The sequence below is a fragment of the Trichosurus vulpecula genome, chromosome 7 (assembly GCF_011100635.1).
Source record: "Trichosurus vulpecula isolate mTriVul1 chromosome 7, mTriVul1.pri, whole genome shotgun sequence".
Classification (NCBI taxonomy): domain Eukaryota; kingdom Metazoa; phylum Chordata; class Mammalia; order Diprotodontia; family Phalangeridae; genus Trichosurus; species Trichosurus vulpecula.
Window position 1 is genome coordinate 190,785,524 of NC_050579.1, and position 24,207 is coordinate 190,809,730.

The 24,207-nt window shown below is 36.9% G+C and overlaps 1 protein-coding gene across 1 annotated transcript in view; it reads left to right on the forward strand.

Moving 5' to 3' along the window:
• Positions 1-24,207, forward strand: part of ME1 (malic enzyme 1) — a 290,382-nt gene that overhangs the window by 53,269 nt on the left and 212,906 nt on the right. The window contains exon 3 of the mRNA XM_036766983.1: positions 15,720-15,869. Coding sequence (XP_036622878.1) covers positions 15,720-15,869 — 150 coding nt within the window. The remainder of the gene's footprint in view (positions 1-15,719; positions 15,870-24,207) is intronic.

Below are 24,207 nucleotides of genomic sequence, written 5' to 3' on the forward strand. Positions count from 1 at the left end.
GAAGTGGCTGCTGAGCCGAATCTTATAGGAAGCTAGGGATTCTAAGAGACAGCAGTAAGGAGGGAATATAATGCAAGCATGGGGATTAGCTTAATTAGGTCATGCCTGTGCAAAGGCATGGAGAGTTGATGTTTAATATATGTTGATTGATAGAAACAAATGGATTGTCATGTATAAGAAACAAATGGATTGTCATGTATAAGAAATAGCAAAAAGCCTAGTTTTACTTTACTAGATAGTGCATGAAGGGGATTTATATATAATAAGATGGGAAAGGTGGTTGGAAACAAATTATGAATTGCTTTAAATGCGAAATAGAGGGGTTTGTTTTTTATCCTAGAGTTTAATAGGCAGCCAGTACAATTTGGTGAACAGAGGAGTGACATAGTCTGACTTGTCCTTTAGGAATATCAGTTTGACAGTTGTATGGAAGCTAGATTAGGAAAGGAGAGGAACTTGAAAAAGGGAGACCAATTAGGAAGCCATTGTAGTAGCCTCGATGAGACGTATTAGGGTCCTGAACTGGGATAATGCCTGTGGAGGTTGAAAGAAGGGCGGGCATAGGGCTGAGAGGTGTTATGGAGGTGAAAACAAATTTGGCAATGATTAGATATGTGGAGTGATATAGAGTGAGGGGAAGAGGATAGCTTTCAGGTGGTTTGTTTTTTTTTCAATTTATTTAGTATTTCATTTTTCCCCAGTCCCATGTAAAAGCAGTTTTTAGCATTTTTTTTAAACTGTAAGTTCCAAATTCTCTCCTTTCCTCCCTCCCCACCCCTCTTCGTTGAGAAAGCAAGCAATGTGATATAGGTTATACGTGTGTAGTTATGCAAAACGTTTCCATAACAGCCATTTTGTAAAAGAAAACACAGACAAAAAAATCAAGAAAAATAAAGTTTTTTTTTATTAATTTCTTTATTTATTTTTAGTTTACCACATACAGTTCTACATAGTTTTGAGTTCCAGATTTTCTCCCCTCCCTCCCCCCTCCCTCTCCAAGACAGCATGGAAACTCATATAACTGTCATGTATAACTTTGCATTGAATTAATTTATGCACTAGTCAAGTTGTGGAGAAGAATTTTGACCAAAGGAATGAATCATGAGAAAGAAGAAACAGAACCAAAAAAAAAAAAAACAACCCAAAAACAAAAACAAGAGAGAAGCAAAAAAGGCGAGCATGTAGTGCGCCTCGATCTGTATTCAAACTTCAGAGTTCTTTCTCTGGATGAAGACAGCATTCTCCATCTTGAGTCCCCTGGAGTTGTCCTTGCCCCTTAGGTTGCTGAGAAGAGCGCAGTATGTCAGGGTTGGTCCTCACAGGATCCATATATCTGTGGCTGTGCACAACGTTCTCCTGGCTCTGCTCCGCTCACTCGGCATTATGTCGTGTAGGTTTTTCCAGGTTGTTACGAAGTCTGCATCATCCCCATTTCTTATGGCACAGTAGTATTCCATCACCTTCATATACCACAGCTTGTTCAGCCATTCCCCAATTGATGGGCATCCCTTTGATTTCCAATTCTTAAATCCATACTTAAAAAGTATGTTTCAGTCTGTTTTCAGACAATCTGTTTTCAGGTCTTTCTCTGGGAATGGATAGCATTTTTCATCCTAAGTCCTTCAGAATTGTCTTGGATCGTTGTATTGCTGAGAATAGCTAAGTCATTCAGAGCTAATTATTGCACAATATTGCTGTTACTTTGTACACAGTACATTTCACTTTGCATCAGCTCATGTAAGTCTTTCCAGGTTTCTTTGAGAGCATCCTATTCATCATTCTTATAGCACAATTGTATTCCATTATAATCACATACCACAGTTTGTTCAACCATTCCTCAATTGGTAGGCATCCCCTCAATTTCCAATTCTTTTCCACCAGAAAAGAGCTGCTATAAATATTTTTGTACGTATAGGTCCTTTTCCCTTTTTTTTTTAATTTCTTTTGGGATACATACCTAGGAGTGTCTTGCTAGGTCAAAGGGTATGCATGGTTGTATAACCTTTTGGACATAATTCCAAATTGCCCTATAGAATGGTTTGAATCAGTTCACAACTCCACCAACAGTGCATTAATGTTTCATTTTTCCCACATCCTCTCCAACATTGGTCATCTTCCTTTTCTGTTCTGTTAGCCAATCTAATGAGCCAATCTGAAGTAGTAATTCATAATTGTTTTAATTTGCATTTCTCCAGTCAATAGTGAGTTAGAGCATTTCTACATAGGGCTATTGATAGCTTTGACTAATTTGTCTGAAAACCATTTATATCTTTTAATCATTTGGGGAATGCCTCTCATTTTCATAAATTTGATTCAGTTCTTTGTATGTCTGAAAAATGAGCCATTTATCAGAGAAACTTGTTTCAAATATTTTTTCACAGTTACTGTTGCTTACTGTATTTCCTTCCCTGTTTATTCTGTTTTCTCTCTCCTTTTACCCTTCCCTCTCTCCTCCTCCACTGTAAAAGCTTTTTCTTGCCTCTTTTATGTGAGATAATTTACCTCTTTTTACCTCTCCCTTTCCCCTTGTCCAAGGACATTCCTCTCTCATCCCTTAATTTTATTGTTTTAGATATCATTCCTTCATATTCAAGTGCCCTCTCTCTATATATACGCCCTCTAACAGCCCTAATAATGAAAAAGTTCTTGTGAGTTTACAAGTATCATCTTCTCAGGTAGTAACGCAAACAGTTTAACCTTATTAAGTCCCTTATTATTTCCCTTTCCTGTTTACTTTTTTAATGCTTCTTTTGAGTCTTATATTTGAAAGTCAAATCTCCTATTCAGTTCTAGTCTTTTCATGAGGAATGCTTGAAAGTCCTCTATTTCACTGTATGTTCATTTTTTCCACTGAAGGATTATACTCAGTTTTGCTGAGTAAGTGGTTTTTGGTTGGAATCCTAACTCCTTTGCCCTCTGGAATATCATATTCCAAGCCCTCTTATCCATTAATGTAGAAGTTGCTTAGTCTTGTATTATCCTGATTGTGACTCCATGATACTTGAATTGTTTCTTTCTGGATGCTTGCAATATTTTCTCCTTGATCTGGGAGCTCTGGAATTTGGCTGTGATATTCCTGGGAGTTTTCATTTTGAGATTGCTTTCAGGAGATGATCAATGGATTCTTCCAATCTCTCTTTTACTCTCTGTTTCTAGAATATCAGGGCAGTTTTCCTTGATACTTTCTGGAAAGATGATGTCTATGCTCTTTTTTTTTGATCATGGCTTTCAGGTAGTCCAATAATTTTTAAATGATCTCTCCTGGATCTGTTTTCCAGGTCAGTTGTTTTTCCAGGGAAATATTTCCCACTGTCTTCTATTTATTTTTTCATTCTTTTGCTTTTGTTTTATTGTTTCTTGATTTCTTATAGTCATTAGCTTCCATTTGCTCAATTCTGATTTTTAAGGAATTATTTTCTTCAGTGAGCTTTTGTACCTCCTTTTTCATTTGGCCAGTTCTACTTTTTAAGGAGTTTTTTTCTTCAGTGAATTTTTGTGCCTCTTTTTCCATTTGGCCAGTTCTGCTTTTCAAGTCATTCTTCTCCTCATTGTCTTTTTGTACCTCTTTTACCATTTGGCCTAGTCTGTTTTTTAAGGTGTTATTTTCATCACTATTTTTTTGTGTCTTCTTTTTTCATGATTTTCTTGCATCACTCATTTCTCTTCCCAATTTTTCCTCTACTTCTTTTACTTGATTTTCAGAATCCTTTCTGAGCTCTTCCATCACCTGAGACCAGTTCATATTTTTCTTGGAGGCTTTGGATGTAGGAGCTTTGACTTTGTTATCTTCTGAGTATGTGTTTTGATCTTATTTGTCACGATAGTAACTTTTTATGGTCAGAATTTTTTTTCTGTTGCTTGCTTATATTCACAGCCTGTTACTTACTTGACTTTTAACTCTTTGTTAAAGTAGAGCTCTGCTTCCAGAGTGGGAAAGATAGAGTCAAGAGTTTGGCCTAATTATCTACACAGGAAAACCAAGTAGATGAATACATTTCTTATCTAGATAATGATTTTCACATTGAGTGAAGCTAATTGGGTAGCTATGTAAATGTACACACATATTAGACACTCAAAGCAAATTGATAGAAATTTACAGAATTGTCCAAAATTGACAGCAAGAAAAGAGCAGAGAGGGATTAAATGTGGAAAATTGAAAAATTATTTTTAATGACTGCAAATTCCCCCTGAAACAAAGGCCCCTCCTTTTAATACCAATATTCTTTAGCTGGTAATTATTATCTGTTATCAGAGCACTACAGTCAGTTACACAAGAATTGAAGTTAAAAAATAACAATAATAATAATAGCTAACATTTATTAAATTCTACCAGTACCAGGCATTGTGCTAAGCAGTTCATAATTATTATTAATAATTTTTAGTATTAAATTATTTTATAATTAATTTTTTATCAATGAATTATTGTTTCATTTGATCCTTGCTACTCTGCAAAATAGGTGCTATTATTATTCCCATTTTACAGATGAGAAAACTTGATGCAACCAGTGGTTAAGTGATTTGTCCAGGGTAACACAGCTAGTAAGTGCTTGAGGTCTTCCTGACTCCAGATCTGGTACTGTATCCATTGTGTCATCTAGCTGCCCTGATTACCCAGAAGGCAACATACGACTGAAAAAATAAAATGGGCTGGTGCATGATGAGCATGAGGGATGGGGAGCCTGTGTACTCATTGTTATCTCTATGATACCAAGTGAAATTGGGAAACTTTGCCAGCTTATTGACCCCAGTATCCTCACTGTGCTTTACTATAATGCCTTCTTTATAGGTAACAAATGCTTTCATCTTAAACCTTTTCCTTTCTCTCCCCTTGCATCCTTTTATACTTTCTGAGATCTGTATCCTTCCTGATGACATGGCTTCACTTCACTCTTTCCAGCATTGGTTGTCCTTTTATGCATACCCCCAACTCAGTGGAAGTAATGAAGAAGTCAGAATACTCCTCTCCCCCCCCATTGCTACTTACCTCCATAAATAAATAAGCTGTCCTCCTTTGAGGTCCATTCAATCCATATTTATCATATTTATCACCCATTTGATACTCTGGTATCTGGTATCTATTTATCTCCAGCTTCCTTCCTTCTTCTGTTAGTTTAGTCCCTCACAATCTTTCTTCCCTAGTTCCTGCTCTTATCCTAGGGGATGTAAATACACACACACACACACACACTCTCACACTCTCTCTGTCTCATACTCCCTCAGATGCCCTAATTTCCCAGTTCTTCAACTTATTAAATACCCATAACCTCCCCCACCTCACCTCAGCTACACACAGAGATGGTCATTCCCTTGATCTTGCCATCACCCACAAGCATTCCACTTCCAGAGTTCATGAACTCTGAAATTCTCTTATCTGATCATACCCTATTTCATCCCACCTCTCCCTCTGTCTTGAACTCCTAACCCCATTCTTCATCCTCATTCTCATTTTCATCTTCATCCTCCTTCCTAATTTTTTTCTCAAGCTGTCACTCCTGCCGTGGCTACCTTTTCTTTCCTTTCCCATCTTGACAAGACAGTTCTGTAGTCTACCAACTGCCCTTTTCACTCAAGTCCTTTGTCCCCTTCTCATGTCACCAATCTTGCCCAGACAAGCCTGAGTTTTGTATTATGTCTATCATCTGCTTCCTTTTATTTATACGATGCCTAATGAGACTGGAAAAGTTAAAACAAAATCATGCTGATTGGGTCTACTACAAATTCATATTACATAAGTGGAATACTATTGCATTATAAGAAATGATGAGCAAGCAGATTGCAGAAACCCTGGAAAGACTTACATGAAGTGATGCTGAGATAAGTGAGCAGAACCAGGAGAGCATAGCATGATGACTGACTTTGTTAAACTTAACTCTTCTGAGCAACGCAATGATCTAAGATAATTACAAAAGACTTATGATGGAAAATACTATCCATATCCAGAGAAAGGACTGTGGAGTCTGAATGCAGATTGAAGCATACTGTTTTTACTTTTATTTGTTTTGTTTTTTCTTTCTCTTGGTTTTTCCCTTTTGTTCTGATTCTTCTTTTACAACATGACTAATGTGGAAGTATGTTTAATGTGATTTTACATGTATAGCCTATATCAGATTGCTTGCCATCTTGGGGAGTGGGGAGAGAAGGAGGGAGATAAAAGTTTGGAACTCAAAAATCTTATAAAAGTGAATGTTGAAAACTTTCTTTACATGTAATTGGAAAAAATAAAATACTATTTAAAAACAAACAAACAAAATTTGTATTACATAATATCAGCTGGGCACTCACTGTGGCAAGGCAGTCCTTTTATACTTTGTTAGTTGATTCATTATCCCATTCACCACAGTGGCTTTTCCAAACCTTTTCATCTCTCTTCATACCTCCCATGGCTCCCCTTCCCCTCCACTTTCAGCTGAGAGCCTTCCCTCATATTTCACTGAACAAGTTGAGACCATTCACTGAGAGCTCCCTCTTCTCCTGTCTTCCTCATCTCATGTCATTCAGATGCCTTCTGCCACTACCTCCTTTACCTCTATCTCATATGAAAAAGTGTCCCTTCTTGGCAAAGCAAATCCTTTCACATATACAAGTGTTCCCATTCCATCCCATCTTCTTTGGAAGATTTTTACCCTTGTCTTCCCCATGCTCTCACTGATTTTAAATCTTTCCTGTCTACTGGCAGCTTCCCTGCTGACTACAAACATTTCTCTCCTATATTCAAAAAACCTTCACTTGATCCGTTGATCCCCACTACCTATTATCCTGTATCTCTCCTTGCTTTTGTGGCTAAACTCCATTGGAGTCCATCTATAATCAGTGTTTCCATCTCCCTTCAATCTTTTCTTAACTCTCTGAAGTATGGTTTCTGACCTTGTCATTCAACTGAAGCTGCTCTCTCTAAGGTTGCCAATGACCTTTTTTCTCTCTCCAAGTTTCTTTAACATGTGCACTTTTATTTGAACCGAGTTTTACTCGGTGTACAGGTGAAGCTCCTCCCCTCTCCTAAGTACTGATACTGATTTCATGCAGTTCCCCAGGAGACCATAAAAAGCCTTCATTTATGTCTGTATTGGGGCAGGGAGGGAAATTAGGGGGCCATTATGGCTCTTACAATTAAAAGAAAAGAATAATTAATTGAGGCAGAAGGTAGAAAAAATACCCTATCCTGCTCCCCATCTCTTGTCTGGATTTATGTTAAGTAGCTCAGATTGTCATAATCCTGCTTTGAAGGGAGAGAGAGGGGCCAAGGTGGAGCCATCAAACTAAATAGAGTGTTTGCCCTCAGATGGAGCAGTGATCTTTATTTTCATTGTCCTGGGGGCTAGGGCTATAATCTCCTTCTGCATACCGTCTGCCATGCCTGGGTACGGGGTGATTCCATTAGATAGTGTGGTATTGGTATATAAAGTCTTACAGTGTCAACATTGCACTTCATGATTGAGTTGAAGGTAGTTTCATGGATTACACAGGATTCCATACCTGAGAAAAATGGTTGGAAGAGAGCCTCTGGGCACCTGAATCCTTCATTCCCAATGATGATAACCTGGTCATGAGGGAGCTCATAACTTTTTCCAGAGAAGAACTAGATGCAGCACTGGCCAACTGTTGCTTGACAATCAAGGGCTACATAACACAACTTCTTCTTGATGTCACACAGATAATTTCCCTCTCAGCTGTGATAGTGAAACTATACTTTCTCTTGGTCAGGATGAGGTAGTCCATCAGATCATGGCCAACCAGATCCAGTTGGAGGATGTCATGGGGAAGGGTGTAACATTCATAGATGGGCACAATGTGGGTCACACCAGCATTGTAGTCTATCATGATACCAGTGGTATGACCAAAGGCATACAGGGATAGCATAGCTTGGATGGCAACATTCAACGCTGAGGTGTTGGGAGTCTCAAATATGATCCGTGTGATCTTTTCTCTGTTGGCTCTAGGGTTGTGGGGAGCTTCTGTGAGCAGCGCAGGGTCACATGGTATTCATTGCAAAAAGTATCGTGTCAGATCTTCTCCATGTCATCACAATACCATATTCCATATGAATATTTTAGAGTCAGAATACCTCTCTTATTCTTGGCCTCATCCCCCATGTAGCTCTTTCTGCTCCCCATGCACCATCCTAGTACTCTAATGTCTGGGGTGCCCAACATGGAAGGGAGGACAGCCCGATGAGCACTGTCTCCTGCAAAACCAGCTTTGCACGTTCTGGAGCCATTGTCTGCAGTGATAGCAGGCAGCAATATCATCATCCTTGGCAAACTTTGACGTGGCAAGTTTAAACCCTTACAAGAGAGAGCAGGTGGTGCCACGCTTGGAAGTAGTAGGGTGGCAAGTGCACACTGGGTAGAAGAAGTCACAGCTGACTAAAGATCTCTTAATTACAGATTGTAATGGTCTTTTCTTAATTCTCATCTTTCCTGCAGTTTTCATTCCTGATAGCCACCCTCTTCTCTCCGGGTTTTCATGACATTGCTCTGTCCTAGTCTTCCTTCTTCCTGTCTGACTGTTCCTTTTCAGTGTTCAGTTCTCAGTCTGCTGAAACCTCATCCCGGTCACATTGTCTGCGGGTGTTGCCCGAAGCTCTGTCCTGGTTCTTCTCTTTTCTCTCTATAATATTTTTCTTGGTGATCTCATCAGCTCCTGTGAATTCAGTTATCTCTGCAGGTGAATCTCAGATTTACATATCCAGTCCTTACCTCTTGCCTGACTTCTAGTCTCACATCTCCAGTTTTTCATTGAACATCTCGAATTGGATGTCCCATAGACACCTCAAACTCAACATATCTAAAATTGAACTCACTACCTTTCCTCCCCAAACCTCCCTTCTTCTTAACCTTCTATTACCATTCTCCCAGTCACTTACGCTTGCAGTCTAGGTGGTGTTGTCATCCACTGCTCATCCCGTTTCACTTCTTATATCCAATCGGTTAATGAATACTGTTGATTTTGCCTTTGTAACGTCTCTCCTCTACTCTGACTGCCACCACTGTGGTGCAGGCCTTAATCACCTTATGCTTGTAGTATTGCCTTCTGAATGATCTCCCTGCTTCAGATCTCTTCCCATTCTGCTCAGCTGTCAAACTGATCTCCTAAAAGTACAAATCTGACCATCTAACTTCCCTATTTAGCAAACTTCAGTGGCTTTACCTCTAGAATCAAATGTCAAATCTTTTGTTTGGCTTTTAAAGCCCTTCCCCAACTGACCCCTTCTAATTTTACCAGGCCTTCTTATATCTTTGTTATTCTCCTCCACATTATCTGAAATCCAGTGACACTAGTTTCTTTGATGTTCCTTGAACACAGTTCTCCATCTTGTGATGGAGCATTTTCACCTAGTGCTCCCCAGTGTTTGAAATTCTCTCCTTTTCTGTCGCCCGGCTTCCTTCAAATATTAGCTAAAATCCCACCTTCTTGCAAGAGCCTTTCCTGTTGCCCCTTAATGCTAATGTTTTTCTCTGTTGATTATTTCTAATTTGTTGTACGTAGTTGTTTACATGTTGTCTCCCACATTAGACTGTGAACTCCTTGAGAGCAAGGACTGTTTTTTTGGTTTTCCTTTGTTTCACCATCACGTAGCACAGTGCTTGGCACATAGCAGGCACTTAGATGCTTATGGTCAGCTTGACCCTCTGGGGCAAACTACTCCAGTATCTTTGCCAAGAAACCCCCAAATTGGAGTCAGGAAGAATTGGACACAACTGAAACGACAATGAACAATGTGCTATTTACTGTGGATACAGAGACAAAAATAAAACTGTCCCTTCTCTCAAGGAGCTTATACCATACTAGGTAGAAACAACATGTACACAGATGTAGAGATATAAAATACATATAAAATAAATAAAAAACAATTTGAAGTAGGAAGTGAGAAGAATAATGAATTATCAGCCTTTGTGAAGGAGGTAGCAGCTAAATTCTTGAAGAGAAGTAGTTACTCCAAGAGGCTCAATTGAAGAGGGTAAAGAACATTCCAGATATATCTATGTATCTGTCTATCTTTCTAAAGAGAGTGAAAGAGAAAATAGTGGAATTTGGCTGGAATGTAGTATGCATTGTAGGGGAATAATGTGAAATCAATCTGGAAAGATAGTGTGAAGCCATATTTTTTAATTAATTCATTTTTAGTTTTCAACATTCACTTTTATAAGATTTTGAGTTTAAAATTTTTCCCCGTCCCTTCCTTCCCCCCTTCCCAAGAATGCATCTAATTTTATATAGGTTATACTTGTATCATCATATTAAACATATTTCCACATTAGTCATGTTGTGAAAGAAGAATCAGAACAAAAGGAAACAACCAAGAGAAAGAAAAAACAAACAAACAAAAAATAGTATTCTTCACTCTGCATTCAGACTACATAGCTCTTTCTCTGGATGTGGATAGCATTTTCTATCATGAGTCTTTTGGAATTGCCTTAGGTCATTGCATTGCTGAGAAGAGCTAAGTCTTATCAAAATTAGTCATCACACAATTGAAGCCATATTTTAAAAGAGCTTTATGTGCAAAATTCAAAATGAATAATGCCTGATGATCTTGTGGATTTTAAGTATCTTCCCTTTTCCTTTTTTAACCTTTGTCTTTTAGCATTTAAGAGTTACATTGTTTAAAGTTTCTCTTCATAATGTAGTCTTCAGTCTTTAAAAATATTTTTCATTGATATCTTTTATTTTTGTATCACATGTATCATTTCTGAATATGTCCTTCTCCTCTTCCTCCTTTCCTACCCCGCGAGCCTTCCCTTGTAAAGAAGATTTAAAAAGAATTTAGCAAAATTAAGCAGTTCATCAACCATGCCTAACAGCATATGCATCATTCTGCACACATCTATAGTCTCTCACCTCTGCAGTAAAGAGAGTGAGGTGCATTTTATGAACTCTTTTGGGGCCAAGCTTGCTGCAAAACATATACCTTAAGTAGATAATACAAAATATTTACAGCCACATTTTTGTGCTAGCAAAAAACAAAGTAGAAGCCCATCTTTGGTGGAATAGCTGAACAAACTGTAGTATATGAATGTATTAGAATATTACTGTTCCATAAGAAATAATATAAAGAGTTCAGAGAAATATAGGAAGATACATATGAACTGATAGAGAGCATAATAACTGAGAAAATACTATGACTCCAGCAGTGTAAGGAGAAATAACAATAAAACAAAACTGAAGACTATATAATGACAGTGAATAAGCCCGGCCCCCAACGAGTTCATAAAATGCAGATGTGGTTCTCCAGAAGAATGAATGTGGCCCATAGGGACTTGGGGCTAACACTTTTTCTTCTGCCATACTCTGAGTTGGGAAATGGAAGGGAGGAGTGGATTGAGGTGGAAATCCTACCTCCAGCTGGCTCAAGCTTCTGAATATTTTCATTCCAACTCCTTCTCCTGGTTATTTTGGGTAATTGTGAGTTTGTTGTCTACTGGACTAAAGGGATCCACAGTGACACCTAGTGGTTATGCTAACATTTCTAGAAATCAGTCAAATAATCCTTGCTCTACTGTTGTATTTACTGAGAAAGCTTCTAGTGTTCCCATTGCAAATGATGCAAGCTTTTGGCTTTAAGGATGTTTCCTCTTTTTATCATATTTTAGAAAGGTCCTTCTATGTCTATGCTTTATAGTGCCCTTCCCTATAAGTGGCTGAAGGTTATAGACACATAATTCTCGAAGGAAGAATTGGTGGACCTATGAATTGGACCGGCTATTCTAAAAAGCAAAATAGAACAGCGTTTCTGTCCTTTGACTCAGCTCTGCCTTCTAGGCATATATCCCAGTGAAGTCATTAAAAAAAAAGAAACATCTCATTACATATGCTAAAATATTTATTGTAGCACTTTAGCTTAACAGCAAATAACTAGAAACAAAATAATTCCATTGATTATTAAGCAAACTTTGGTAAATAACTGAAATGGAATATTACTGTACTCTGGGAAGTCTTGAATATGAAGAACACAAAGAAACATTAAAAGGTATATGAATCAGTACAAAATAATGTAAAAAAATAAGACAAGCAGTAGTCAATTACAATAGTGTAAATGGAGAAAATAAGAAGAACAGTAATAACAAAGACATTGGATAATTGATCTCCCTTCTTTCTTTTCAGTGGGGGAGGGGGATGGTGGGTATGGAGTACTGCCCATAAAGTCAGATTTGCTTGGTGTATTGGTTACTTTTTCTGAGTAGTTACAACCTCCCTTCCATTTTTTTTATTATATATCATAAGGAATAGCTCTCTAGGAGGGGGAGATGAAAGAGATATATTGGATAATAAAGGTAACATAAAAGTATCAATAACATTTTAAGGAAAAGAAAAAAAACTCATGGTTCTTTTAATTCATAGTCACAATGACAGGGAAGCTCTTTCTTGTCTGGGGTTTGGAATAACCCAGAATTTCCTTTTTAAAGTTCTGTATCTGTGATCTTTTAACACTGTGATGAAATATTGGATGACTGGCTACTGAATTATGCCCCTAGTTGAGAGAGAGAGTGAGAGCGAGAGAGAGAGAGAGGAATGGAAGGAGAATAACACTTCCAAATCATTTGGCATTGGTCGACAGATAGAAAAGCAGACCAATCGCACAGACTAGACAAAAGAGAACCAGAGCAATGGAGCTGAGTAACCCAGGGTTCAGAAAACATAAATTGCTTAGGAAAGAACTCCATATTTAATAAAACTTCTGGAAAAACTAGAAAGTAGTCCCATAGAAATTAGGCTTAGATCAACACCTGCCACATTCCATAACAAATTCAATACATATACATATATATATGCATATATATATGTATATACACACACACATATACATATATATATGTGTGTCTTTAATGTTAAAGATTATACCATAAAAATCTGGAATAAAAGCAGATCATTCACCTTTCACAGGGATAGGTAAGAGATAAAGTTTAATTACACGGAATAGAACAATTACAAAAGATAAAATGCATCATTTTGATTGCCTGCAGTTTAAAAGTTTGAATGCAAACAAAATGAATGTATCTGGGTTAAAAAAAGGAAATGATTGAATGGGGAAAAAAATCTTAGTATCCAATTTCTCAGATAAGGGTTTGCTTTCTTAGATATGTAGATAGCTACGCTCTATATGGCAAAAAGCCATTGCCTAATAGACAAGCGGTCAAAGGATCTGAGCAGTTTTCCAAAGAATTACAAACTATTAGCAACTATGTTAAAGATGGCCCCAAATCACCAATAATAAGAGAAATGCAAATCAAAAGAATCCTGAGGTTTTACCCTATACCCTGCAAGTTGATAAAGAAGGCAGAAGGCAAGCGTAATTATTATTGAAGAGTTCTCTGAAGACAGGCACACTAATTAATTTTTGGTGAAGCTGTGAATCAGTACAGCTGTTTCAGAAAGCAGTGTAGAATTACGCAGAGGAAGCGGCTAAAATGTGTATACCTTTTGATTCAGCAATTCCATTAACTAGGCACATACCCAGAGGAGGTCCTGGATAAGAATAAAGTTCCCTATTGACCAAAATATTATAGCAGCTCTTTTTGTGGTAGCAAACAAAATAAAACAGCAACAACAAAACTGGAAACACAAAGTAGATGCTACCAGACTGGAGAATGGCCAAACCAATTATGGTACATGCACATAAGTGGAATATTACTTGGCTGCAAGAAGCAATGAATTCAGAGATGTATTACACGAACTGTCACAGAATGAAGTAGGCAGAGCCAAGAAGACAGTATACACAATGACCACAATAGTGCAAACACAAAGAACAACCACAAAATAATTAAAAGTTAATATTGAAAATTACAAAAAAGCAAGCATGTCCGCAAAGAAGAAATATGAGATGACACTCCCACCCCATTCCTTTGTTAGACATGTCAGGGCTATGGATGTGGAATACTGTATATTTTTCAGACTTTTACAATATTGATTAGTTTTGCTGATTTTCTTCCTTTAAAAATATTATACGGAATGACTCTGAGAGAGGGAAAAGGGATATTGAAGGAAATTTGATGATGTATATAAAAACAGAAAATAGTAATAAACTTATTTTTAAAAGGCATTTATTAAGCACTCTGTGTTCAGACCAAAGAATAGAAATAGAAAAACTCCATATAGTCTCTGTTTTCAATAATCTCACAGTTTAATTGGTACATAAAAGAAGGTTATACTACATAACACATGGAAAATCCCAGATATCCTAGGGGTTCAGGCATATGGCAAGGCCCATACCTGTAGGTTAAACCTATAGATTAGATCAGGGCTGTCCAACCTTAGCTTATCTTAGGGCTGCATTAAAATAAAATGAGTATTCGAGGGCTGCACCCAGAATAAAAAAATACAATGCACTAATAGAAAGTGGGGGAACATGCATCATCAGTACAACAGATGAAGGCGTGAAGCGTGAAAGCAAACACAAAACAACAAAGTGACAACACAACAGTATAAAAGTTGGTGCATGCTGACTAGTCTGCATCATAGAGACGGAACGCATCCCACAGATCGATTGAAAATTCTGTGCTATATGTTCCATCTGTAATACTGCTTAAAAACAGCAAAGAAAATTAACATCAATGAGATTGTTAGTGATGGAATTAAAAAATCTAATACACATTCCATGCAAATTATTATTTTATTTTTTTGCTCGTGAAAATTAAAACCCACAGGTGGGCTGCATAAAATCGCACTGTAGGCCGCATTTTGGACAGCCCTGGGTTAGATGACAGTGCTGACAGTCTGAAGTGTGAAGAAAATGATAAGGCCTAGAGGACCTTAGAAGGTAGTAGAATGAAAGATGGTAAGTGTTGGTGATCTCCCATCTTACCAAAAGAAAATAGAGTTAGTAATTTCCATCTCATCTAGGTCATGGGAACACTCAAGCAGCCCAAATGGTTTCTGGGTTGCCCTAGTGATACACCAGGGAGGAACTCAAAGGTGTCAGGGCTACCCGAATTAGTAGTAGAAGGGAAGTCAGATTTAATTCCTTTAAATTTTCTGTATTGTGTTTTCTTGACTGGAGTTGCAGCCACCAGTCTTAATACCTCCCTGCCAATTCTCATTCTCTTCTCTCCTCTGTGTTGCCTGGAAAGGGAAATTACCTCCCAACTACTGCCCTCTTCCCTGATGTTGTTAAGACTGGTCTGCCTGTCTGCCTCTAGCTGCATGCCCAGATGACTGGCTAGACACATTTCCTATGACTGGCTTGTCTCTACCCTCTCTGTCCAGTCACTTTATGTCTATGGCGGCCTAAAACTACATTTTCTAGGGGGCTATCCATTTGATGGAGATGGGTTCTGCCCACAGAGACTCTACCATGTGTTAACTTTTTTATGTTACTTTTTCCACACAGGAATTACTGGAATATTATGTCTTTGGATCTCCTATACCTAATACAATTGCTGACACATAGTTCACCCATTTCTGAAACACCATAGAACTGAGGCAAGTTGACCCAAAGAGAGAACTAATACTGCTAAAATGGCTTTGATATTTAAGCTACTATGTCACTTTGGCAATAGTTTTAACTTGTCTCATATCTAGCTCAGTTTTCCAGTCGTCAGGTCTGCCCATATTTTGTTAGATGATAGATTGCTAGTGAGTATTCAGACATAATACACTCTAAATTTAAGAAAGTATGCATATTTGCTTTAAGAAATATTTTAATTAGATTTCTGGGCAACTGCTTTATGATGAACATGTAGGTGTATTAAGATCTAGACCTAATTATGTTTCATTCTCCACAGATACCTTCTTTTAATGGGCCTTCAGGATGAAAATGAAAAGCTTTTCTATAGAGTGCTGACTTCTGACATTGAGAAATTCATGCCTATTGTTTATACTCCCACAGTGGGACTGGCTTGCCAGCAGTATGGCCTAGCATTTCGGAGGCCAAGGTATGTAATTTATACTTTAAATCAAATTATTGTACTTTTTTTTTCCTTTTGGAAGACAAAAAAAAAACGGTTGACTAACATCCAAGATTGTAGTAATTAGAATAATTGAAACTACATTCCAAGGAGCAATAAGTCGTGCTTTATTTGACGTAGTAGAAATAAAGGAACATGGATGAATTTTATTATCTCACTTAAACAAGTTGACTTACTTTACAAAATAAATAATCTTAGTTAAAATTGATTTTGAACAATATAGTCTTATCTGCTTTCAGAAAAGTCAGCTTTTCTGGCAACAGAAGGCATATACTTTATCTTGTCATATCAGAAATACCTTAAATTTCTTTCAAAGACAAATGTCTTAATAAAGAAGACATTATAGGTGATATTCTGTAATCTTTTCTTATTTGTAGATTTATATTTTACTAGGTATATCCTTACAAATTTGTTTCATACGCCTATTGATATTGTGGTGTAATGGAAAAGGCACTGGATTTAGATTCAAAGCACCTGGACTCAAATTCCATGTCATGTTCTTATTACTTGTGTTGTCTTGGAGAAGTTACTTAGCTCTCTGGACCTCAGTATTTTCTTTTGCAGAATCAGCGAACTGGACTAGATGATGTTTTAAGGTCATATCCATCTTTAACTTTTACACTGCCATCTAGGAAAAGGAAAGAATGTCTTTCCTCGTTTCCCAGTTCCTTTCCTCATTATTTCTTTAATTTTAGTTTCATCCTTTTCCCTCAAATTGCTAACTTACTAGACTGCTTTACTCTGAGAGTTGGTTTCTTTTCCTCTGTAGTTATTCTTCATTATAAAAAAATCTGTTATTTAAGCCAATGTGCTATGCCAGAAAATGCAAAGAATTACAGAAATTACTGTCATGGACAGCAATATTTGCCAAAAAATTGTCAAATTGGCTAATAAGTGCACTAAACAGAAGCAGTGATGTACTTTATTTCTGATATTCTATGTTTCTCTTCAGTGTGTATTAATATGTCTTATGGCATTTAAGTTATAGCTGAAGACCTATTAGGGGCTATTATCTATATCAGGAGAGAATAAAAATCAAGGGTTTGCTTGATTCAAGTTCAGTGGTGAAGGATAAATACTTGTGGCTTAATTTAGACCTTTAAGTAAGGCCTTATTTGCAAATATCAGAATTTAAAATTGACAGAGAATGAGTCATAACAAAATACAAGTCATATGAAATTTAAACATTTATGGAAAATAAAACATTTTCTCTTCCTGATTATCAATAATAATAATAACAGTAATCTATGGAGAAGAGTTTAGTTCAGTTTTAGTTGACATAAATATATATTAGCAAATTTTTTATTGCTTTTTCCTGCTAGAAGTTCAGGTATTTTTGCATCAACATTTTATATTCCATAACTGACATTTCACAATAGAGGAAAAGTTAAATTCTTTTTAAAACTTAGATTTTTTGTTATTTAAAAAGTATCCCAAAAGAAACAAAACCACAAAATGAACTGTCTTGCAAAATTGCAGAGAGTTCCCTTTCATGTTCTGATGTTGCTTTTTACGTTGTGCTCGGCATCACAGAAAGGGAGAGACAATGGATGGTATTGCACTGTAACTATAAAAACCATAAGGCCAAAAGATAATAAAATTACCACTCAGCAGCAGGACAGGACTGATGCAGATTTATACCCAGGAATCATTAAATCCGAAAGTCGGTAGAAAGGGAAATATTGAAGATGACTTTATTTCAAACAGAAAGAAGTTTAAACACATTGTAAGTTTTTGCCAGCTATTTTATCCATCAAAATAAGCCCAAGGGCAGAAATTTAAGCTGCCTTTGTAATATCCCAGTTCTTTTGTTTATTTGTTTGAAGCTGCTAGTATTACTATAAATTGTTTGCTTTAAAATTTTGTTACTTGTGTAAAGAAGTTGTTTTTTAAGAGCTCAGGATCTAATATTCAGATAAGGGTTTGATAATGAGGTGTTAAACTAATTTTTAAAATGCATTCATGACAGATGGTCTTTTTATAAGGTGTGACCAAATCCTTTAAATAAATTTAGAGAGCAACAGAAAAGGTGGTTGTCCACACCCATTAGTGATCTTTAAAAGACAGTTCAGTGTAGGTAGGAGTTAGACTCAATGAGGAATTCCTGCTGAGATGTATACAAGACACAATGAGCTGAGATGGGGAGGCCATGAGAAGTTGCTTGGAACTGGGATAACAGAAATACCTGCAGAGGCAGCTTCAGTAAAGAAAGTGACCAGGACTCTGGAAGCAAGGATATTTGAGCTGATGTGTCTGGAATGTCATGATAGATGCTTTCTTTGTTGCTAAAACACAGTCTATAGACCACAAAGCAGTAATCCTTGGGCTCCCTCATGGAAGCCTGAAACCTTTCACTTAGAGCATAGGAAAAGACTATTTACCTATCTTTGTTTTAACTATTCACTTTGTCTTTATAAATAATGTTAATCACAGACCTTTGATAGTCTGAATGTACTCCTTAGAAGTATAGTTGGGAGGAAGCAGTTGAGAGGGAAATGTCTCCAGAAAAAAAGCAAGGATAAATCTAACTCTGATGTCTGCTAGAGTGCCTTCCTTCTTTGACTGGGGGCTCAAAGCTAAAGATAGAGATGGGGGTGGGGTGGGGAATGATAGATCGTTTTATACAGTTACTGCAAACAGAGGAACATTTATACCAAAAAGCTTATCCAAGCAAAGAGGGGGCAGGGGGAGCAAAAAGAGTGGTTGAACAACGTTGCTAATTATCCTACCCCACTACCACTACATTATTTTTAGTTTAAAAATTAATACACATACCTACTCTTTGTTAAGTTTGGTAACATACTTTGTATTATTCTTAAAGTCATTAGACTCAGAATCACAGATTTAGAGCTAGAAGGGTCCTTAGATTTCCTTGTACCATGAACGTTTCCAGATTTTCATAGTTTTAGACACTTTTCATTTCAAAATAATCTTTTTAAAGTGTTGCTTGTTAGGTTGCATAGAATATTTTGTAGTTCAAGAACCTGAATCTGAGGTACATTTTTCACTAGTTCTTAACTGAGTTACCTAGGAGATTATTTTTGGTTAGATTCAAGGCTTAATGATTTTTATATCAGGTGTGTAACTTAGTCTTGTAATTAATGTCACAAAGGTCTAATATTTCATTCACCCTTAATATGACCGCATTTGTGGTTACTTCAAATCTTAAAATTAAGTTAATATAAAGATTTGGGTTCTTATATTTTACTTTAGATGATAGATAATAAAAAAATGATGATAGAGGACAAGTAAAACTTTTGGAATGTTATTCCACAGCTCTTCAAAATTAGAAAATATTTGGTTGATAATTGCAGTGTCAAATTATGAAATGCTAAACTAGTTTTATAGTTATATTTTACTTAAAATTGACCTTATGCTTATATGACATAGAATGGTGGTCTGCTGTTATTGGTATATTTAGAACATTATTTGTATAAAATTAATATTTGTATGAGAGGTAGTATAGCATAGAGTACCAAACTCAGAACCGGAAAGACCCAGGTTCAAGTTCTTCCTCTGACCTATACTGGCTGGGTGACTCTGGGCAAGTCACTTAATCTTTTAGTAATTCTTTGAAACTCTTTCACTGTAGGATACAGAGAAAGTGGTGACCTGCATTAGTAGAGGGAGTTTCCTCAAGAAGTTCCCAATATCAGCAAAATCACAGCTCATTTCCCTATTTCCTGTCCCCTTTCCCCAATAGTTGTGTATAAAACAACAATAAATCACATTTATTGAGCTTTAAAGTTTTCCTAAAGATAATCCTGTGTGAAAACACAAATATTTTATACCCACTTTATTGATAAGAAAATTAAACTTCTGAAAAAAAATTGTCATTTATTTTTAATCCAGTGTGAAGGATCAATTCTATTTTACCTCTTAGGAAAGGTTACCATAAAAAAAAAATGAATGACTAATAGGCCAACCCTGTATCAAAGCTCAAAACAGAATTTTTATGGTTGAAATATCTAGCTGAAAGATCTTATTGTTATGGTTTTTTGTGCCAGCATTAGTATTCAAGAATGTTGGAATGCTGTTCTTTTTCTCTGCCAACTGGAAAGCTTGCCAAGATACAAACTTTGTAGTAATTAGTGGCACGTCTAGCAATGGTAATTCAATAAGACCATTCAGGTTAAAGATATTTATACTGGTAAAGTATCTAATAGTATTTTTAAAAAAATATTACATTGTTCAGCTATTTCAGCAGGTCACAAAAAAGTAATTACCATGGAATAAGGGATGAAAAGAGACACTTTATCCAAGTTGTGGTGTGATCACAGTATTGTATAAATAATGTAATATGCATTGCTTTAGAATAACAAACCTGATTTTTTTATTAGATAAATGAAACCAAATTTTAGCACTATTGAGGTTGTCCTGCTTTCCTTTCTAATATTACTTAATTTATATCCAGAATCAGAATATCAGCAAAGTCAAAGTGATCTTAAAGGTCATCTAATTTAATTCCCTCGTGTTTCAGATGGAGAAAGTAAGGCTCTCAAATTATGGGAGTTCCCCAAGTACGTATAGTGCAGAAGTAGTAAAACTGGGATGTGGATCCCAGTTTCCTGATTCTAGATCTAATACTTTTCCTACTATATTATGTCACTTTTCCTTTAAAGAAAAAAAAAATGTTCCATCAATTATTTTCTTATTTGTGTTTTTCAGAGCTCTAATGTGACTTCAGAACCCAGATTTTTCTAAAATTTCCTTGAATAGAGATATATTTACGCTTCCCTTAAATAATGTAATTGATTTTCATGCATATTACTATTAATATTAATTCAGGAATAAGCTTCTTTTGTGCTACCCATCCATCATATGATTGTTTCCTAAGGTTCTGCTTTTTCCACCCCACCCCTGGTAGAAACACCCAGGAAATAAGGGATCAGTCTAATTTCACTTTATCCAATCACCTTCTAACTATTCTTGCCAAACTTTACCCAAATCAGTAGACCATAATACTTTGAACAAGCATTTTCCCTGTCTGGAAAACCCAAATTGGCTTCTTTCTGAATTCCATTATAATTTCATTTTTCCATGAGGGGAAAAACAAACCAGCTCCCCAATATATGATAAAAATCACCTTGAGGGAACCTAGACACTTCAAGGACAGTTGGATGGAACACTTAGATGGTATAAGAAAGTAGATAAATACCTCTTTCATAAAACCCAAGACATTTATAAAGGATTTGTTGTTGTTCTGTCATTTTCAGTCCTGTACAAGTCTTCATGACCCCATTTGGGGTTTTCTTGGCAAAGATACTGGAATGGTTTGCCATTTCCTTCTCCAGCTCATTTTACAGATGAGGAAGCTGAAGCAAATAGGGTTAAGTGATTTGCCCAGGGTCACTCAGCTAGTAAGTGTCTGAGGCCAGATTTGAACTCCACAAGATGAGTCTTCCTGACTCCAGGTCCAGTACTCTAACTACTGTGCTACCTAAAGCTGTCCTTTAACAAAGGATAGTTTATGGCATTAATAAATAGACAATTGAATGAATGATGATAAATGTGTAAAGTGATCCATAATATACAGGTATAGGGAGTTGTTCATTTTATCAGTTCCCTGACCCACTTGATGAAATTACAGAGTAGTAAACTTTTGTTTGAGATTGTTTGGACTAGCCTTTTGACAGCTCTATTGAGTGACTTGAAGGACATCTACTGTAACATGCTCAACACTACCTCAGTGAGAATGAGGCTGTCTCCTTGGTTTCATCTCTCTAGAATAAATTGGTTGTCTTGGGCTGTTGTGGATTTATTCAGGATTAGTTGATTGACTTAGACTATTGTGCTACGCTTATAAAAAGCTTATTGCAGTGTCAGTTCTTTTCCCATTTTCCCTTTTTGGTGAAATCCTGAGAGGACTAAGGATGGGTCAGAGACCAGAGATCTGAGGGCAGGAATCTAATCTGTAGAGAATGCCTGTGTATTGACATAATCTCACAGTGACTGACTGACCTCAATCCCCTTCTCCACCCCAGAGATGGAAACCTTTTGGCTTTAAGGGATGTTAGATGGCAGGAAGAGTTTCTGGACTCCAAGTTCTTAAGATGTGAATGTGTGGACCCAGCTCTGGAGGGGTAGTAGCAGAGACACATTACAGTTGTTGTGTATAATATCAGAAGACTACAAGAAATCCAACCTGCGTAGCCAAGTAGTAGGAGTTCCTAAATCACAGTCTTCCAGAAATCAAAGGGGAGTTCCTAAACAGTGCCAGACTTAGAGAGTGCTAGGACTTGTAGCAAGAGAAGAAGGAATTCCAGGGCAGAGCCAGCCTCATGGAGAGAAGAGAATTCCATAATCGATTCTTTTAATGAGCGAACATGGATTTCCTGTCTAACACCAGCCTTTTGGGAAAATGAGTATACTGCACATGGCCCTCAAGCTGGATCTTCAGTAAAAGACTATGTCATGCAGCAAAAAACCTGGACTTTGCCTTCAACTATTATTGTAAATTACTAGAACAGTGAAGGTCTAATGGAAGGAAGAAAAGGAACAACTGCAGGAGTAACTTTTCTTTCCAAGAGTGTCATTCTAAGCTCTTTTAGGGTAGTAACAAAAGGCTGAAAGAAGCCTATGCATTTCAGGAGTGAAAGTGAGACTCATCAGGATGTTCGAAAGTTGCTTCTAGAGTAACCTCAATTTCATTTCACTTCTTAGGGGGACCTTAACTTCAGAGTTGTACTATGAGTCTGGGCATCTGGACACTGGGGAAAGGGTCCAGCTAGGAACTTGCCACTTGAAGCATAAAGGGGAGATATGCTAGGGTAAGAGGAGGTCCCAGATCAAAACAAAAGTGCCACAACAGCAACAGGTACCAACCGACAGCTTTGTTACCCACTACTCAATTCTTGGTCACACATCCAGGTTGGACTACAGTGAGAATCTCTGCCTAGAAGAAATGTTCCTTTTTGGGGAGAGGAGAAGTTGTAGGCCCTGACCAGTACCAAGAGAAAAGCAAGTTCAGAAGCAAGCAGCAGCAGTGTAGCTCACAACTCAGGGAAATGTTAAAAAAAATTGGAAAAGAAATGAGAGGTATGGAAGAAAGAATGGAAAAAGAATTAACAGCCTGGCACCACAAGAGGTACAAAATCTTGCCCAAGCAACAAATTTCCTAAAAATTAGTATTCGGTGACTCCATGAAACAAAGAGAACCATTAAAACAAAGTCAAAAGATTGAAAAAAATAGAAAGTGCAAAATATCTCATAGCAGAAACAACTGATGTGGAAAAGTGATTGAAGAGAAAAAATTTAAGAATCCTTGGACTTCTTGAACACCATAAAAAAAAATCATCAACATCATAAAATAAAACAGTCCAGATTTCTTAGAACTAGAGTGTAAAGTGCAGATAGAAAGAATCCATCAGTTTCCTCCTAAAAAAGAAGCCCCCAAATGAAAACTCCCAGGAACGTTGTAGTCTAAACCCTGCCCTTCCAGGTCAAAGAAAAAAAAATACTTCTAAGAACCAGAAGAAAAGAATTCACATATCAAGGAACCGCAGTAAAAACACACATGATTTAGCAACCAACACTTTTAGGAGTGGAGAACTTGGAATATGATATTCCCGAAGGCAAAAGATATAGGTTTATAGCCATAAATAACTAACCCAGCAAAACTGAGCATAATCCTACAAAGAAAAAAATGGATCTTTAGTGAAATAAAAGACTTCCAAGCTTTCCAGATGAAGAGACTAGAGCTGTGTAGAACCTATGAAGTTCAAACACAGGAGTTAAGGAAAACATTTAAAAAGTGAACACAAATGAACAATCCTAAAGGATTAACAAGGATAAGCTTAAATTCAAAATATTAGGAGGTGATATATGTGCCACCTCTGAATGCAGTGGGGGGTATGTGTCATGGAGGAAGTCTGATTTAAATAGAAAAGATCTAGGAGTGGTCTTAATGGTCTTAAGAATGGGAAGAGATGGGAAGCATAATATATCATGGGAAGAAGGTAATGATAAGGGGAAATTATTTCACATATTGTGTGCAAGTAGACATCTGTACAAATTTAGAGAAAGAGGTAGGGGAAGCATCTGACACTTCAATCTTGAATCTATCATCTGAACTGATCAGAGGAGGAAGGAATACACACACAGAGTTGTGTGCAGAATTCTCACTCAATAGAGAAGTGGGAGGAAAGGGGAAAAAGGAGAAAGGGGAATTAGAGGGAGGATAAATTAAAAGAGGGATTATTTCACAAACTCACATTAAAGATGTATAGGATTATTTATAGTCTTTTTGAGGTATCAAAGAATGGATATCTGAGGGAGTGCCTATAAATTGGGGAATGATTGAACA